General features: G+C 37.4%; 1 protein-coding gene across 2 annotated transcripts in view; it reads right to left on the bottom strand.

The window, feature by feature from the left end:
• The window catches only part of ZDHHC17 (zinc finger DHHC-type palmitoyltransferase 17), an 89,512-nt gene that overhangs the window by 50,481 nt on the left and 20,416 nt on the right, over positions 1-18,615 (bottom strand). Inside the window, exons 2-4 of one of the 2 annotated variants that reach the window (XM_030323282.1) lie at positions 17,770-17,865; positions 14,392-14,495; positions 6,822-6,944 (exon numbers count right to left, since the gene is read on the bottom strand). In XM_030323282.1, coding sequence (XP_030179142.1) covers positions 6,822-6,944; positions 14,392-14,495; positions 17,770-17,865 — 323 coding nt within the window. The remainder of the gene's footprint in view (positions 1-6,821; positions 6,945-14,391; positions 14,496-17,769; positions 17,866-18,615) is intronic. The other variant, XM_030323283.1, reaches the window with a different exon arrangement.

The following is an 18,615-nucleotide window of genomic DNA, read 5'->3' as shown; positions in this document are numbered from 1 at the left end:
TTACTTTTAAACTTAAGCCTCCTGTATACTACAAGAAGGTTACCAAGGAATGTTCCTGCAGGTATTAACTAATGATCCCTAGGTTTTGAGATAGGACCATCAATGAACAAGAGATATTAACAAGTATTTGAAAGATGAAAAGTAAAGAGCTAAAACTCAAATGTCTCCAGAGGGAACACCAATGAGAAGCAATCCAGAGTTTATAAAACCCTGGAAAGGCTAAGGGATTAAAGGTAACTGTTACCTCTGTAGAATGTAAAGAAGCTAGACTATAAACAAAAACACTGGCTGTAAGTTAATAAAAGTTACTGAAAAAATTGTTTTGTAACTTACATTCTTGCCAAAAGTTAAGTATTTAGCACCACAAACAGACATTTTAGTGACATGGATGGAAACAAGCAGCTGACAGTGCTAGGTAAGTACTTCTTTGTGCACTGTAATGTTGAATTTCAAAATGTGACTCCTCAAAATTTCAAAATTACTGTAATACCTCAAACTCTTAAAAGTTCAGATTCATTCTTACATCTCTAAATTTCATTGTATGATGATGACTTCTGGCTTCAGCCTCAGGCTCATACTGATTTTAACACTCAACCACTCAGCATTTGCTGAAAAGTACATTCAGAGCACCTTCATCAGAGAAATTTGAGACTCACGGATTAAATCAGGAACCATATGAGACACTATACTGAAAACATAGCAATTCAATGAAAGTTTACATGCTAAACAACAACTACAACCCCAAACCCCTTTCCTTGCTCAGTTCAGCTGGCAGACAGAGATAGATACTCAGCTCCTCCTACAAAGAGATTAGAAGATTCTTCTCTAAGAGACACTGAACAATGCCAGAGAAAAACTTCTAGAAGTAGACATTTGAGAGGTTCCTGTTGTGATCTAAGTTCTACAATTTCCAATCAGCTTTGTTATGTCTCTCCTAAATATGATTAGATAATTGAGGAAAGTTGCAAATATGGAAGGAGACCAAATAAATAGAAGAAGCCTAAAATAAACAGATAACATAAAGCAAAACTTAAAAAACAAAAAATTACAATTAACATCCTCCAAAAATAAGAGAAGATGATATACTCATGATATGAAGAACAAAATATTCTTTTAAAAGGGGAGGAGGAGACAGAGATCAAAAAAAAAAAAAAAAAAACACTTGCAAATTGAAAATGCAATTGGTAAAATTACAAATTCAAAGAAAGGATTAGAAGATAAATTATATAAATTAAGAAAATCTCCCCAAAGTACAATGGCTATACTGGGAGATAAAAAGTATTTGGGATAAATGGTAAAAAGAAATCAATCTGGTTGGTTCCATTATCTGACAATAAAAGTTCCTGGGGGGCAGGGGGGGGGGGACAGAGAAAATGAAAGGCACTCTTGAGGGCACCATGCAAGAATACCTCCCTAAACCAAAAAGGCAAGTTTCCAGATTAAAAGTGGCCACTTAATGGCCATAAATTAGATATAAAGTAAGTAAATGCGTAAATAAATAAATAAATAAAATGCACAATAATGTGAATTTTCACAAAGCCAAGGATAAAGAAAAAAAAGTACATGTTCCCAGGGAAGAAGAATAAGCCACACATACAATGTATTCTCAAAAAGTTGTGAACCCTATATTTTTTAATAAAGCCCCATGTTCTTTAATAAAGCTTTGACTTGAACTCAAGTATTACTTGACTATTTATAATAATCAAGTATTATTTACAAGTATTATTATTACTCTTAACGAAGAATCTTAAGGTAACAAGAGACTGTTGAACACAAGAGCTTGAGCTAATCCTTTCTATTTTATTACATTAGGGTAAAGCTGAGAAATAAAGACTTTCGCTTGAAAACATTGGAACTATAGACAATCCAGGCTAAGGTGAAGGTCTCCTCCTTTCCACATTATACTTATTTTATTTCTTATTATCATGAAAGTGTCCTGACTACTTTGTAGTTAAATACATGCTAATGAAACATAACTGTTCAGAGAGACATTTCTCCATGGGTCTCTCATGTTTCCATATACCTTGCTAGGTATAAACGAAGAATACAAGGCCCTGACCACTTCTACATAGGTCATTTCTCAGAGTTGTGTTTGTATCCAGCAACCTTGAGAGATGAGGTAATGTCTCCCTCTGGAACAAAGAGCAAGCCTGCTCTTATTATAAAAGCAATGAATTCCCCAAGATGCAATACAAACCCACTATGTGTGCTGTATACATCTGAACAACCGCAAGCCACTCCCATAAGACCTATGTGTACAAGGACCCTAGGCAAATATGATGCTCATGCTATTTGTTGTGGTAGGAATAGGCTGTAGTTTTTAAGTGGGGGTATAATTCCAGATCAGTAGTAAAAAGTAATTTTGAGGCTATAAATACCAGTTGTTATCGAAAACTGCCTTTACTCACCATGTTTGTTTTAGGAAAGTAACTTGCTAGATTATGCACTATAAAAAATTAAGTTTACCCATCTGAAGATATAATACGCACAGATACTAATTATTAACCCACTCTACAACTACTGACTACTCTATAACCTCACTATTCCACAAGTGGCTTGGAACACTTGTAAGGCAGGCAGCATCAAGACTTTTTGTCTATATTTCTCACTTCAGACTTTATTTTTACACGTAAGACAACTGTGAATTTTTTGACCAACAGAATCTCAATTGTAACATATGAATTAAGAAAATGATGAAGTAATGCTTCAAAATTCTAAGAAATCTGTAAGTCCATGCTCAGCCGAACAACCAATAAGGTGTAAGGACAGAAATAATTGTAACTTCAAATCATTTACCTCCCAAGTGCTGTCTCTCTCAGAAAGCTATCAGAAATTGTGCTCTACAAAAATCAGGGAGCAACCCAAAAGAGACAAAAAACAGGAGATCCAGGAAACTGAAACCAACATTGGAGCAAAAGGATTTCCCAGAATAATGGCAAAGCAAAGTCTTAAGATAATGGCTGTATGTTAGTTCTAAAGAGCAAATAATCTGGGTTGGAGCAAAAAAGTGGAGAATTCCAGGAATGATTTCCTCTCCCTCCCAACTCCAAAAATGGAACAGATAAATTAGGTGATGCTGTTGGCAGATAGAGGGGTTTTATGGTTGTAATAGTATGGGATACGGGAAGGATTACTTACAATATAGAGAAAATTAAACAAGTGAAGAAAATAAAATGAAGTAACTGCTGCTTCAGACAAAAATCAAAATTCTGCAAGGAAAGAACAAATAATCATAGAACACTTCTGAGCTTAGCAGTGAGAATTTACATTCTCACAACTTACACTATGCACAGTGACTTAACTAATACTAAAATAGAGGATGGAAGAATGATTAGTGGTGAGGAGCTCTAGGACATCTAGTTATCTTAAAATAGAAAGTCAAAATATATAATAATTGATAAATCAAGAAATAACAGCATAAAAGTGGGCAATATTTATTAAAATTCAAAATCTGAGGCACCTGGTGTCTCAGTCAGTTAAGCGTCTGACCCTTTATTTCAGCTCAGGTCATGATCTCAGGGTCATGAGATCAACCCCCGTGTCAGCCTTTGCACTGACAGTGCACAGCCTACTTGGGATTCTCTCTCTCTCTCTTTCTTTCTCTCTCTCGTTCTCTGCTCCTCCCCTGCATGCAGTCTCTCCCTGTCTATCTCAAATAAATAAACATAAAAAAAAAATCAAAATTCTTCTTTTTTTTCTCCTATAAATATTACAGATATATATAAAAATAAACAAAATGATATATGACCAAGATTAGCAATCAGAACACTGGCTGTAATGGTAGAAACATCAAAATCAATCCAACCATCCATCAACAGGAAAACCATGAAATACATTAAATCCATATAAATGAACACTGTACAGCCATTTAAAAAGAATGATGCAGCTCTATTTGTACTGACAATGAGAAATCTTGAAGACATATATATTAAATGAAAAAGCAGAAAAAGTACTGTCGTTTTTGTAAAGAAAATAGATTTCTAGATAAAAGTAGCAACATAAATATATAAAATAAAGCGTATATACTGAAAGAAACAGCTCAAGTACAGAAAATAGTTATTTCTGGGCTATAGGACCCAGGTGGTGGGGAGTGACTGCTATTTCCTACTGTAAGACTTTAAGTACTATTTGAGTTTTCAAATTGTTTATACACTACTTTGACTTAAATAACATTAACCAAAAAAACAAACAGAGGTTTAGAAGGCTAGATAATTTGAATCAACCCTCCCATTAAACTAAAAAAGTTCAATGAAATATAAGAAACATTTCCTAAAGAGTAAAACCTAACAAGATTAAGAGCATTAACCAGGCCAAAAGTCAGGAGACGTTAAAATTCGAAGTTAGAAAACTACTTGGGCACCATCTGCCCTGGAGACAATTTGCTGATGCAGAAGAGCTGGCCAAGAAGCAAGCTAAGCAGACAAAACCAAAACAAAACAAGGGCTGGGACCCCAAAAAGCTGCACTGTAGCAGTAATTATGAACCAGAAATAAACCTGGCTCTAGCCTGTGTTTAGCCACGTGGGTGATCCAGAAAATCTAAAGCCTTGAAATTAAATTAAAGGTGTGCCTAGCAGAAACAAATGGAAACCTCATTTTAGGCCTCAAATTATTCAACAAATAATTTTTCAAACACATTGTGTGGTACATATTTAAAGACAATCAGCACATGAAGAAACAACATTAACAGATACAGACCCACAGAAACTACAAATGCTATCTTCTCACAGATTATAAAATAATTTACGATGTTCAAGAATACAAGATTGAAAATTTCAGCCACAAATGATTTCAGTAATACAGGCTTAAAAAATAAAATGACGAAAATGCTAGAACTGAAAAATAAAATTAAGAACACACTGAATAGATTTAACAGCAAATTACACACAGAGAATAAATGAACTGGAAGGTAAGTAAGAAGTTTCCAGAATGAAGCACACCGGAGGACAGTACACACAGAAAAGAGGGTAAAAGACACAGAGCATACAATGAAAAGGTCACACATATGTTTAACTGGAGTTCCAGAAGGAGAGCAAAAAAAGAATGGGATGGAAGCAATATTTGAAGATATAATAGCTGGGATTTTTCTAGAACTGATGAAAACGTCAATCTGAAGTATCAAGAATTCATTGCAATTTCATTCAGGGTAAATAAAAAGAAATCCACACTTAGTTAGATCATCATGAAACTGCAGAATACCAGAAACAAAGAGAAAAAACTTAAAAGCAGCCAAGGGAAGAAAAGGGGAAAAAAAAAAAAAAAAAGCCCACAAAAGCACAATAGTTAGCCTGATTTCTCAATAGTAACAGAAGCCAGAAAATAGTGGAATGATATTTTCAATGAGTAAAACACAAAAATAAAACAAAAACTGCCAACCTAGATTTCTATACATATGGAAAATTTCCTTCAAAAATAAAGATGCAATAAAAACATTTTGTGGCCAACAAAAACAGAATTAGATATCAGGAGACCCATATCGAAGGCAGAGGGAAGATGAGATATACAAGAATACAAAAGGAACAAATAAAATAGAGATATGCTGTCTGGAAGAAAGTGATTCAAGTTCAATGCTTTCGTTATTACTTGCTTATCCTTTCTTTCATACTCAAAATGGAAAATTCTTTTACCTGGCATTAATATCCTATTTGTCTCTGGACTCTGTGTGCTGTACATAACTGCACATCTGCAACTGGTTTACTTCAGATTCATATCTTTATCTAAAGAACTTATGTCCAAATTGTCAGAGACTACTAAACTAGATTCACTAAAAAGACTTTCTAGGGGCGCCTGGGTGGCGCAGTCGGTTAAGCGTCCGACTTCAGCCAGGTCACGATCTCGCGGTCTGTGAGTTCGAGCCCCGCGTTGGGCTCTGGGCTGATGGCTCGGAGCCTGGAGCCTGTTTCCGATTCTGTGTCTCCCTCTCTCTCTGCCCCTCCCCCGTTCATGCTCTGTCTCTCTCTGTCCCAAAAATAAATAAACGTTGAAAAAAAAAAAAAAAAAAAAATTAAAAAAAAAAAAAAGACTTTCTATTAACCTCTTGCTTATCTAACTGCCTCTTATTAAAACTAAAAAAGCAGATTAGCAGTAAGTAATAAAAATCATTTATACTTAGTAAATATTCATTATTTATGCTGGCATGAATAGTTAGATTATTATTAACTACTATCTGTGTGACTGCTCCCTTTTCTTTTGTAGCTTTTTCCCAAAGAATTCACATTTAGAACGTGAGCTGCAAGTTAGATTGTTGATTTCCTGATTCCAACTTATTAGCTGCATGTCATTAGTAACCTATTTAACCTATTTATATGCTCCAGTTTCCACATCAAGACAACAGTGAAAGTTGTTAGTTTTCACATAGGGTTATTTCAAGAATTAAGATTAAAGGAAATATACATGGAAAAACACTCAGCACAGCACCTTGTACAAATAAGTGTTTGATGTATGTTAAAAACTATTTTTTTTCAGGAAAAAAAGGTACATAGAATCTACATTTTAAAAACAAGGGGGGGGGGGTGCCTGGGTGGCTCAGTTGATTAAACATCCGACTCTTGATTTCGGCTCAGGTCATGATCTCACAATTCAGGAGTTCGAGCCCTGTGCCGGGCTCCATGCTGACATCAGAGGAGCCTGCTTGGGATTCTCTCTCTGTCCCTCTCTCTCATTGCCCCTCCCACGCTTGCACTCACACTCTCTCTCTCTCTCAAAATAAATAAGCATTAAAAAAATAAAAAGTAAAAGCAATGAATTTTAGAAATTACTAATTTTTATAATTTAGAATAATTTTATAATAAATAATTACTTTAAAATACAAAAAATACATACTTGACTAAATCTATTCTGTTATTGATGGCAGCCCAATGGAGGAGTGTAACATTTTCTTTGTCTGGTTGCCGTACATCATAACCTGCTTCCACCAATTCTCGGCAGCGTTCATATATTCCATATCTTGAAAAGAAAAAAATATAAGATTGTTATTACTATTTCGCAACAAATGTAAAGCTGAAAGTAACATTTCCAGAAGAAAATAATGCTCTATTATGATACCTGAAAATTAAAATGGATTTCTCAATGTAAAATGTTACTTTAAAAATATCAATATTCCAACAGTTTTTCCTAATCCAGTTAGCAACATTTTCAGTTTTAAATGTCTTATCTATAAGAATGCAACATCTCATCAATTGGAAGAGAAAAGGATACCAGAAATAAAATGTCTAGTGATTGCTTGTTTTTATCAATATCACCTCTTAGTCTATAAAACACTTAAGGATGCTTATAAAAATACAGACAATTATATTAAAAAATACAGGGGCGCCTGGGTGGCTCAGTCGGTTAAGCGTCTGACTTCGGCTCAGGTCATGATCTCACAGTCCGTGAGTTTGAGCCCCGCGTCGGGCTCTGTGCTGACCGGTCGGAGCCTGGAGCCTGCTTCGGATTCTGGGTCTCCCTCTCTCTCTGACCCTCCCCTGTTCATGCTCTGTCTCTCTCTGTCTCAAAAATAAATAAATGTTAAAAAAATTTTTTTTAAATAAAAAAATATTAAATCACAAAAAAGCAGTAACAAAAAGCATCAATGATTTAAAAGAACAAAAAGAAGAAAGGATATTTCACAAGCCTCAGGATTCTTTGTTTACAAATTTAGCTCTGATATTCCTTAGGGCAAATAAAAGAGGACAGAGGACATGTGGGGACAGGAAGTAGGGTGGGTAGGGAAAGAGTCCTGTTAGTTCAAGCCACTGAGACATAAGACAAAGTACACTGGGAGAGATCTAGGAAAGATGTTTTTATTTGATAAAGAAGATAGGCACTTGCAGAGAGCCTGATCCTACCCCACCTTTCAGCTTTTGAATACTGTTTGGCTACATAGTTTTTAAACTTTTTATTATGGAAAATTTTAAGCATAAGCATAAGCAAAAATGGAGAGCACAGTACAATAAACTACCAAGAATCCACCATGGAGCCTCAAGAACCACCAGCTTTATTCTAAACAAAATATCACGTCCTTGGAAATATGAGACACAAAAACAAATTTAAACGAGCTTTGACTATAGTTGTATTTCTTAGAGCGGTCTCCAAAATGGGGAAGGCACACCACAGGGTGAGGTTGGGGGAGGGGTAGCGCAATAATGGGGCACTAGAAACAAACACTAAAATGTCTAACTATATTAATGCCATAGGTAATTAATCAAGCTTCACTAATATTTAACAGAGCCTTCACATTGCTGCCCTCACTGGCTCTGTACCGTATATGTACATGCCACACACACGTGCACAATGTAATCAACCAAAGGGAAGAGCAAGAGTTTCACAATTCAGAGATGATAGTGGTATCTTAAGCTCTTTGTTCTTTTTCAGAAAACTGCCTACAAGTGCTTAGTTAAGTAAACTAGACACATTACCTTGAAGAGCAGAATCTACCTCACATTTTAAATGAGATAAGTGACCACGAAAATCTTTGTTTTTCTAGTGTATGTATGTATGTAAGTAATTGCTACACCCAATGTGGGGCTCAAACTCATGACTCGGAGATCATGAGTCGCACATTTCTCCAACTGAGCCAACCAGATGACCCGAAAATCTTCTTAACCATACAAAGAAGTGAACTGCATTTTCCCTCTAACAAAAAAGAAAAGTATTTCAAATGTACTGGCTTGGGGGTGGGGGGGCGCTGAGAGGGGTAGTGACAGCAAATGAATGCACAGTATACTATCAACCATATATGCTTAAAATGGATAAAGATATTTAGTTTGTTCCTCTTCAAGGCAAAAGGGTATTTTAGACACAGTGAGAAAATAACTACTTCTACTTTAGAAGAAAACTTGCTATAAAGAGAACAGTTTTTAAAAACTGTATAGTTGAAAATGTTTGCATCATTACATAATATAGTTTCTGAAAGATCTAAATATATCACCTATGAAAACTTCCTCATGTGGATATGCTAAAATTTTTGACACAATTCTCTAACATATACGTATAAACCCATTTATTGTCATTGTAAAAATGCCAGAACCTGGATAGGTTGCAAGAACTGTCATTAAAAATGGGTATTTCAGGTTAAAAGTCAGTAAAATATTTGCTTAGTGAATAATACTGAAAAAGTAATTACTGTGACTTAGTCAATGTAGCATAGACTATAATTCTTCCATCAGGAAATTATGTATCTTTGTGAGGTTATCTTTTTTCAGAAAAAAAAAATTCATTAAAACAAAGTATCCAAGTAAAATATATTTAGGATCAGATTCCAATATCATTATAATATGAAATGTTAAATCATCTAAAATAATGAGAAAGCACATTTAATTACACTGCTCTCACTATAAATAACACTTATGACAAATATATACACCAATTTCCCCCATATTAATCTACAAATTCAATGAAATTCTAATTAAAATCCCAAATAAATATCTCATGAATTTCTCAAGTAGAACCTAAATTTCATTTGTGGGGGTGCCTGGGTGGCTCAGTCAGTTAAAGTGTCTAACTTCAGCTCAGGTCATGATCTCGCGGTCCGTAAATTCAGGCCCCACATTGGGCTCTGTGCTGGATAGCTCAGAGTTTAAAGCCTGCTTCAGATTGTGTCTCCCCCTCTCTCTGCCCCTTCCCCACTTGCACGCTATGTCTGTTTGCTTGTCTCTCTCTCTCAAAAATAAACATTAAAATAAATAAAATAAATAAAATTCATTTGTGAGAGTAAAAGGCCAAAATAGCTAGGTCAATTGTGAAGACTAAGAAATGATTAAAACAATATATATTATACAAGATGAAACGGACCAGACTGATGTCAGCATCAGGGTAGTATAAGATATCCATCATTTTGTCCCCCTTCCAACAATAATTTGGCATCTACTCATGGACAAAAGTGCCTCTGCGGCAGTTATGGGATCCAGTACCACACTAAAAGGGAGATGAGAAGTCTCATCCATCCATGTGCTGGGTAATAGGCATACAGACCTCAGTGCCCCAGCCACGGATCCTGCAGTGGCCCATGACCTGGTTACAGTCCTTCTTGGCAATGGTCTGGGAACCCTGGACAACACTGTCTTAGACAACCTCCTACAGATGAGAGAGCCTTGTGGAAATCCAGGTTTCCAGAGGAGAACTTCTACCACATTGTTGCAGAAAAAAAACTGAAGTTTGTACACACTGGAGAGGAGTACTGAATGGTGAGCTGCATGTCTGGGAGGTGTGAAGGGGCTAGCACAGCAGCAAAATAGGACTTTGAAGGGCACTAAGGGGACACATATTCCACTAACTTCTTGTGGACTCCCATCAAAATACATACAGAACTTTTACAAATCAATTACAAAAGACATAAGAACTCAAAATGGGTAAAAGATTTAACATGTGTTTGCACAGGAAGAAATCCAAACGGCTAATAAACATAGGAAATATATTCAACACTATTTGTTATCAGAGAAAGGCCAATCAAAACAGAAAACCAGGGCACCTAGGTGGCTCAGTCAGTTGAGCGTCTGACTTCGGCTCAGGTCATGATCTCACAGCTCGTGAGTTTGAGCCCTGTCAGGCTCTGTGCTGACAGCTCGGAGCCTGCTTCGGATTCTGTGCCTCCCTCTCTCTCTGCCCCAACCCACTGGCATTCTGCCTCTCTCTCTCTCTCTCAAAAATAAATAAACATTAAAAAAAATTTTTCTTTAAATAAAAACAAAAAAAAAACCCAGAAAACCATTTCACAACCATTAAACTGACAACAATTATTCGTGTGACAAAACTAGGATTTGGCAAGAAGTAGTCAAAGAAGAACGCATTTGCTGCAGGTTAAAGTACAAATTGGCACAGCCACTTTGGAAATCAATTTGGCAATAGTTGGTAAGGTTGAAGGAACATACTGAAGAAGCCAGAAATTCCACTTGATTTTTCTACCCTAGAACTCTTATTTATGTATTCAGGAAAACAGGAAGAAGGATATTCATTGATGCAATGTTTGTAATACTAACAAAGTACTGTAGAAGCAGTTGTAAGTATCCTTCAGTAAGTAGAATGATAGAATAAGACAAAGCAGTTAAACAATAAATTAGGTCCTTGGGGCACCTGGGTGGCTCAGTTGGTTAAGCGGCCATCTCTTGATTTCAGCTCAGGTCATGATCTCTTGGCCAGGAGATCGAGACCCAGACCAGGTTCTGCACTCAGCACAGAGCCTTGCTTAAGATTCCCTCTCTCCCTCTGTCCCTCTCTTGCTCTCTCTCTCTCTCAAAAAACAACAAAACAAAATAAATTAGGTCTTTATCAATACTGATAAATCGCTAAAGGTATATAGCTTTTTTAATTAAAAAAAAAGCTGCAAAATGATATGTAAAATAGAATACAATTAGGGGCACCTGGGTGGCTCAGTCGGTTAAGCAACTGACTCTTGGTTTTGGCTCAGGTCATGATCTCACGGTTCGTGGGTTTGAGCCCTCCATCAGCCTCTGTGCCAACAGCATGGAGCCTGTTTGGGTTTCTCTCTCTCCCTCTCTCTCTGCCCCTCCCCTCCCAAAATATATAAATAAGCTTAAAAAAAAAAAAGAATAGCATACAATTTATATAAATTTTAGGTATATATTACAATAGCATATTTTTTATAGATGTTTGTAGAAATAAATGTACAAGAATGTTCGTGAGAATAATTCACAGCACTTTCAAGAGAGGTTCCCTTGAGAAGGAAGAGAGTAGTACACTGAGCAACCTGTAGCAATTACAGCAAAATGTTAGTAGCATCTGATTAATCTGACAGTTATATTCTTCTCTACACTTTACACTGTAGGATTGAAATGTTTCACAATTTAAACGTTTTTAAAGATAGAAATTACAGACAGATACTTTTCAAGAAATTGAATAGTTAGAAGAGTATGTAAGGGATAAAAAAGGGTGGTTGTTTTCTTCTTAAGATCAAAGATACTGGAGTATATTTGCTGATGGAAATGATACATTTGGGTGAGACAGATTAATCACGAATGAGAGAAAGGAGATATCAAAAGAAGGAGTCTCAAAAGGAAAGATGAATGTAAAACAGTGTAATCGGTTTGCTAAATACAGGGGGCACAATGTGCTTTGATATTTGACTATATATAACACTCAAGAAGGCAGAGTGACATCAGTGAACTAAGGACCTTTGAAAGTTTGTCTCTCCACAAAAAAAAAAAACGAAAAAAATGGCAAAACTGTCAAAATTAACGCTTTCAGAACTATGGAAATTAACAAAAGGCTTTCAACAATCCAAAGAGCATTCAGTCAAAAAAACAGCTGAATTTCGGTAAGAACAGAGAATTTTGTGGTATTTTAACACAGAGTCCCAGACTCCCAGAGTCCCTGAGTCCCAGTCCCAGACTCTCTGCTCCCCAGCAGCCTTGAAAAATGTTTGTATTCCTGGTACCAACATCACCAGCTAGACTCCAAGACCTGACCTTTATTGCTTGAACTCACCAACCTTCATCCCACATTTTTCCTTAAGCTCTTCTTTCCAGCTTATCTCTTAACTCAGAAATGGAAACCAAAACCACCCCTCAAGCAATAGCAACTGCCCAGACAGGACCTCCAGCCAGTCCAGACCATCCAGACCAGTTTGAGCATAACCTCTGAATCGCACCTGCACAGACTGTGACATAACCTCTAGAGTGACTGACAACTACCTTTACTCATTATAAGACCAAAATCTCCGCCCAAGGAGGAGCACATGACTCTTTTTTTTTTTTTTAACGTTTATTTATTTTTGAGAGAGAGACAGAGACAGAGTGGGGAAGGGGCAGAGAGAGAGGGAGACACAGAATCCAAAGCAGGCTCCAGGCTCTGAGCTGTCAGCACAGAGCCCTAGGTGGGGCTCGAACTCACGAGCCGTGAGATCATGACGTGAGCCGAAGTTGGATGCCCAACCAAGCCACCAAGGCACCCCAAGCACATGCCTCTTTTACATAACATACAATGTGTATACAGGCAGGTTTCCTTTTCCTTAAGGTGTGTGTGCAACCGTATGCCCATCTCTACATATGATGACAAGGATCTCCTTTTTAAATATTCATCTTAACACTAAATAAAAGGAATCCATCCACCCTTGCTCAGGGAGTCACAGCTTTGCAAGTTATTTCCCATGATCTCATTTGCTGCAAATAAAGTTTAACTAATGTGACAGCTCCACCTGGTGTATCTGTGACTCACCAAGGAGCAAACTCACACTGGTTCCCTTACACTAGTACCAGAGTAAGCAGAACGGGGATGGAGTTCTTGCAAAGCCTTCTTCCAAAAGAGAGGTCATTGTTTGACCTGTTTGGTGGTTCCCTAGAAGAGTCCACTTGAAAGGCTTATCTACTGAACCTAACTTAAACTGATTAAAAGCTTCTGTCTGGGGACTGCCAATGTTTTAACATCACAGTTGCTTGAGAAGATGTGTAACAGCTGGGGCAAACAGACAAATCTGAGGAAAGAAACAAAGGCTGAGGAATGAGATATCCATAGGGGCTTTGAAAAGCTCAGACATATTCCTGGGAATCTAGAAAGCCATGCACAAGCATAAGGTTATGTGCATATATTCAACAGAAACCTAAGAAAACCCTAAGCTCTCACATCAGATTGACTTTGAGGTTCCAGGCAAGCAAACAATGAAGGCTAAGGCATTGGAAAACTGCCTGGAAGAGTACTGAGTGTCCAAACCATACAGAAAGTCCCTCAACAAAGACCAGGATTTACTGGTTCTAGGGATTTAAGAAGTTTCTGGGGCACCTGGGTGGCTCAGTCGGTTGAGCAGCCAACTCTCAGTTTTGACTCAGGTCATGATCTCACAATTTTGTGAGTTTGAGCCCCACATGGGACTCTGTGCTAACAGTGAGGAGCCTACTTGGGACTCTCTCTCTCTCTCCTGCTCTCTCTCTCTCTGCACCTCCCCCATTCACACTGTCTCTGACTCTCAAAATAAATACATAAAGGTGAAAGAAAAAAAGAAAAAAAAGAAAAAAAGTTTCTGTCCAATCATTTACTTACCACTAACTGAGCTGACACTTCAGTGGCCACACATGACAAAGAGAGTTTACAGAATTAATTTAGAAATGGCACAAATAACAACAACAAACCCCAGGAGAATCTGATATTAGAACTGTGACCTCATATAATTTTAACAGTCTAGTTTTCAACAAAAAAAAATTAAAAGACATGCAAAGGAACAAGAAAGTATAATCCACTGAGGGGAATAGAAAGCAATTAACAGAAACTGTCACTGAGGAATCCCAGACATTGGACTGACTAGACAAAATCTTTAAATCAGCCATGGTAAATCTGTACAAAGAGCTAAAGTATGAGAACAATATCTCACCAAATAGAGAATTATCAATAAGGAGAAATACATGTGCTCATATTTTACTTAAAATATAGGTATCAAAGAAGAAAACAACTATAACAAAAAACTTACTGTGTAGCCTTCACTATGTCCCATGTGCTGTAATCATCAATATGAGTTTTCCGTCCAAGAGATTCACCATATCCATGGTTATAATGGCTTTGGGATTTGATTTCCTGTTAAAGAGTAAATTACACAAAGGCAAAAGTTCAGAAAAGAGATACAGAGAACATTTCAATATTTTACTACCAGTTTTGCACTGTTTGAAGAAGGTTCATTATTGAAATGGTTGTTACCTTATTCTGAAATATGTCCTCTTCAGAGAAAAAGCATGTTCAAATAGATCTACCCCTGCACATACTCTCAAAACACAAAAGCTGCCAGACTAGAGATGAGTGACAAATTTGTAACTGAAATTCATCTTTAGCTCCACAGAACTCTGAACTTCAACTCTCATTCTCTCAGACCAATTTGTCTTTTATTCCAGCAAAACCTCTACCTTGAGCATTCTATTTTTTATTTCTGAATTTGGTTGAGTATAGTGAACATGCAATATTACAGTACCTTCAGGTGTACAACATAGTGATTCAACAAGTTTGTACATATCTAACACTCTAAAACCCTCATCACATGCCACAGGACACCTGGGTGGCTCAGTCAGTTAAGTGTCCAACTTGTGATTTCCGCTCAGGTCATGATTTCACTGTTCCATGAATTCAAGCCCCGCATCAGGCTCTGTGCAGAGCCTGCTTGAGATTCTCCCTCTTTCTCCGCCCCTTCCCTGCTCACACTTTCTCACTCTCAAAATAAATAAACTTAAAAAAAAAATTTAGGGGTGGCTGGGTGGCACAGTCTGTGGCTCAGTCAGTTGAGCATCTGACTTTAGCTCAGGTCATGATCTTGCAATTTGTGCATTCGAGCCCCCGATGGGGTTCTGTGCTGACAGTTCAGAGCCTGGAGCCTGCTTTGGATTCTGTGTCTCCCTCTCTCTCTCTGCCCCTCCCCCACTTGTGCTCCCGTGCGCGCGCTCTCTCTCCCTCTCTCAAAAACAAACATTTAAATTTTTTTAATTTTCAAACTTTCATCACATGCCAAATAAACTCTAAGGTGGTAAAGAAACAAACCAACAGAGATTACTCTTCTATTATTTTCAGATACTATCTTTTCTTACACTCCTTCATGCTGAGGGCTTGTTAAGCATCTATGTTGAGATGAGTAAGGAACAATGGGGCAGCTCTGATAAAATGTAAATCTACTTAAATAGTTCTAAAAAGGTCAACACTCCTAATTTTAAACAGTTTTACAGAATATTACATCCCATTCAAAGCTAGTATGTTGTAATTTTGTATTTAACAAAACTTGTTATGCACAGTCAGCTTCCTCAATATAACACAGCACCAAGATACAATTATGTTTATTTTATATGACAACAAAACACAGAGCATGTTTGGCCTGCTGTACATAAAGCACTATACAATGTACTGCAACCTCAGGCCAGAACATGGTAAGGGCAGTGCAAAGTTTAAGAGGGTGCCAAAAAATTCAGTCACCAAGAATAAAAGTGCCCAAGTGTCCACTGATAGATGAATAAAGATGTGGTATATATGTACAGTGGAATATTAGCCATAAAAAAGAATGAAATCTTCCCATTTGCAGCAACATGGATGGAGAGAGGGTATAATGCTAAGTGAAATAAGTCAGAGAAAGATAAATATCATGTGATTTCACTCATATGTAGTATTTAAGAAACAAAGAAAGAGACAAACCAAAAAACAGACTCTTAAGAACAAACTGATGGTTACAGAGGGGAGGTGGGTGAGGGGATGGGTGAAATGGGTCAAGGGGATTAAGAATACAATTATCATGAGCACTGAGAAATGCAGTAATTCCATTAGCAACAGCTTGGTGTAATAGAAAAAGTCCTTAACTGAGAGGCTACTGAATCCAAAGTCTGCCATTTTCTTATCTAGGCTACACCCAGTGAGGCAATTCACTACTGTAGGATTCAGGTCCCTTATTTGTAAAAAGAGAAGGATGAATACTCACTCTCCCTCTCCAGCTCTCCTACCTGAGCGCTTTCTCTCTCTCACTCTCTCTCAAAACAAAACAAACAAACAACAACAACAAACTTAAAAAAAAAAGAGAAGGATGAATAAAATGAGGTCAGAGTTTCTCTGAGGTGCCTCAAGGACCAACAACAAGGTGTTAAAGAGCTTCATTACTCTCAATTCTTTAAACACAGCATTTTGTTATCTGCCCTGCCTTTTAGATACTGAGGTTTTATATAAGATTTCTTTAATTGAAAAAACATTAGCAGCTTTTTTAAAAAAAGTTTAAAAACTACTAGATTACAAGTCCTCCAGGATCCCTTCTAAGGCTAACACAGTGATTTTCTGTATTGGAGTAAAGAAATTATGCCATATGAAGATCCTTAAAGTACCTAGTTCGCAGCCAAAGGTTTTTACAACCCTGGTGTTGTTGAAGAGAACTGGAATGAGAAAGCACCTCCCCAATCTAATGCTGACATAGTAGACAAGAATGAGAGGAGCTGGGAGAGCTCAGCTGCTGCACACTGCTGCAAAAAGAAATCAACATGACAGAACTGAAACTCACACAGCAGGTACAGGCAAATGCTGGCTTGTGTATCAAGATGATAGATGCCACAATACACGTTTATTCACATGTCCAGATGGAATATAACCAACTAACTAGTTACCAACTGTCTGTGTGCAATCTAGTTAACTTTTTTTAAATGCCAGACTTATTAAACCTTTAGGTTACATTCATTTTTTTTTTTATTTTTTTTTTCAACGTTTATTTATTTTTGGGACAGAGAGAGACAGAGCATGAACGGGGGAGGGGCAGAGAGAGAGGGAGACACAGAATCGGAAACAGGCTCCAGGCTCTGAGCCATCAGCCCAGAGCCTGACGCGGGGCTCGAACTCACGGACCGCGAGATCGTGACCTGGCTGAAGTCGGACGCTTAACCGACTGCGCCACCCAGGCGCCCCTAGGTTACATTCATTTTTAAAAGCGGCAGTGGGAGGGGGGACATCTGTGGGGGACATGAGGGTATGTGAGATCGAGCCCCACGCCTGGCTCCATGCTGAAAGTGTGGAGCCTGCTTGGGATTCTCTCACCTCCTCTCTCTCTGCCCCTTCCCTGTTCATGTGCACATGCACACTCTCTCAAAATAATCTTTTTTTCTTAAAAAAAAAAAACTTAAAAAAAAATTAGCAGTCTCCAACATAAAGGCTAATATGCTTGATATAAAGATGCTAAAAAATACAGCCAAGGATATAGTTTCCTTAATGGCAGATGATACTGAAATGTGTCTGAAAATAATAGGGCCACACAGAGAATTCAGGGCAGCATGAATGAAGGCCTCCCAGGTCAGCCACACTCCCCATAAAAACATACATATACCAATGTGAAAGAATGATCGTTCACCTGGTGAGAGAAGGATGCATCTTCCTGTTCTTGGGGAGTGTGTGCACTCCCTGGACTCTTCTGACTGTTCTGGACTCTCTGGCCATATACCAAGCTCTGAGAAAAGCATGAATAACATCACATTTGACAAAATAGGCAAAGGATATGAAGAGAATTCAAAAGGGGTAAAATACAATTGCTGGAGAGAGAGAAAGGGAGCAAGAGAGATGAAAAGATGCCATAATTCCAACCCCCCCCCCAAAAGAGGGAGAAATCAATTTAACAGCATTCTAGGGCGTCTATGTTAACTACAAGGCACATGTTACCTGCCTATCTTTGGTGCACAGCCCACATACACAGTGAATTAGCAAGCCAGCAGGGATTAAGTATATGCCTGTGAATTGCACTGTGTAAATGTCTGCTGTCAGGTATCATTCTAATAGGATAGACTCTGAATCAAGAAGTGAAATGTACTTAATTATATAATATTGAGTTGCTCACATTTAATCCCATTAAATGTAGAGAGATAAAATTAGAGCACTATAAAGGGTTTCTGACAAGAACAAATAAAAGGAAAAAAGGTCCACGCACACTTGACTTACTTTTAAGTTCCAGCTAAAATTGACAAGCCAAACGTGAGAACTTCTTAAAACCTGAGGTAGTGATGAATTAAATTCTATGGATACCATAAGGATTTTTTAAAAAGGAGTATCAATTATATATAACAAAAAGACAGCACAAGAACAAAACAAATATAACCAAGGGAATAATGAATAAGGAAAACCAGTAAACATTACAAGATTATAAAATGATTTTTAAATGTATTTAGGTAATAGTGCCAGCAGATGGCACTACACTCAAGACAAT

This window comes from Lynx canadensis, chromosome B4 (genome assembly GCF_007474595.2).
Source record: "Lynx canadensis isolate LIC74 chromosome B4, mLynCan4.pri.v2, whole genome shotgun sequence".
NCBI lineage: Eukaryota > Metazoa > Chordata > Mammalia > Carnivora > Felidae > Lynx > Lynx canadensis.
This window is presented reverse-complemented; position numbering and strand designations above follow the sequence as displayed.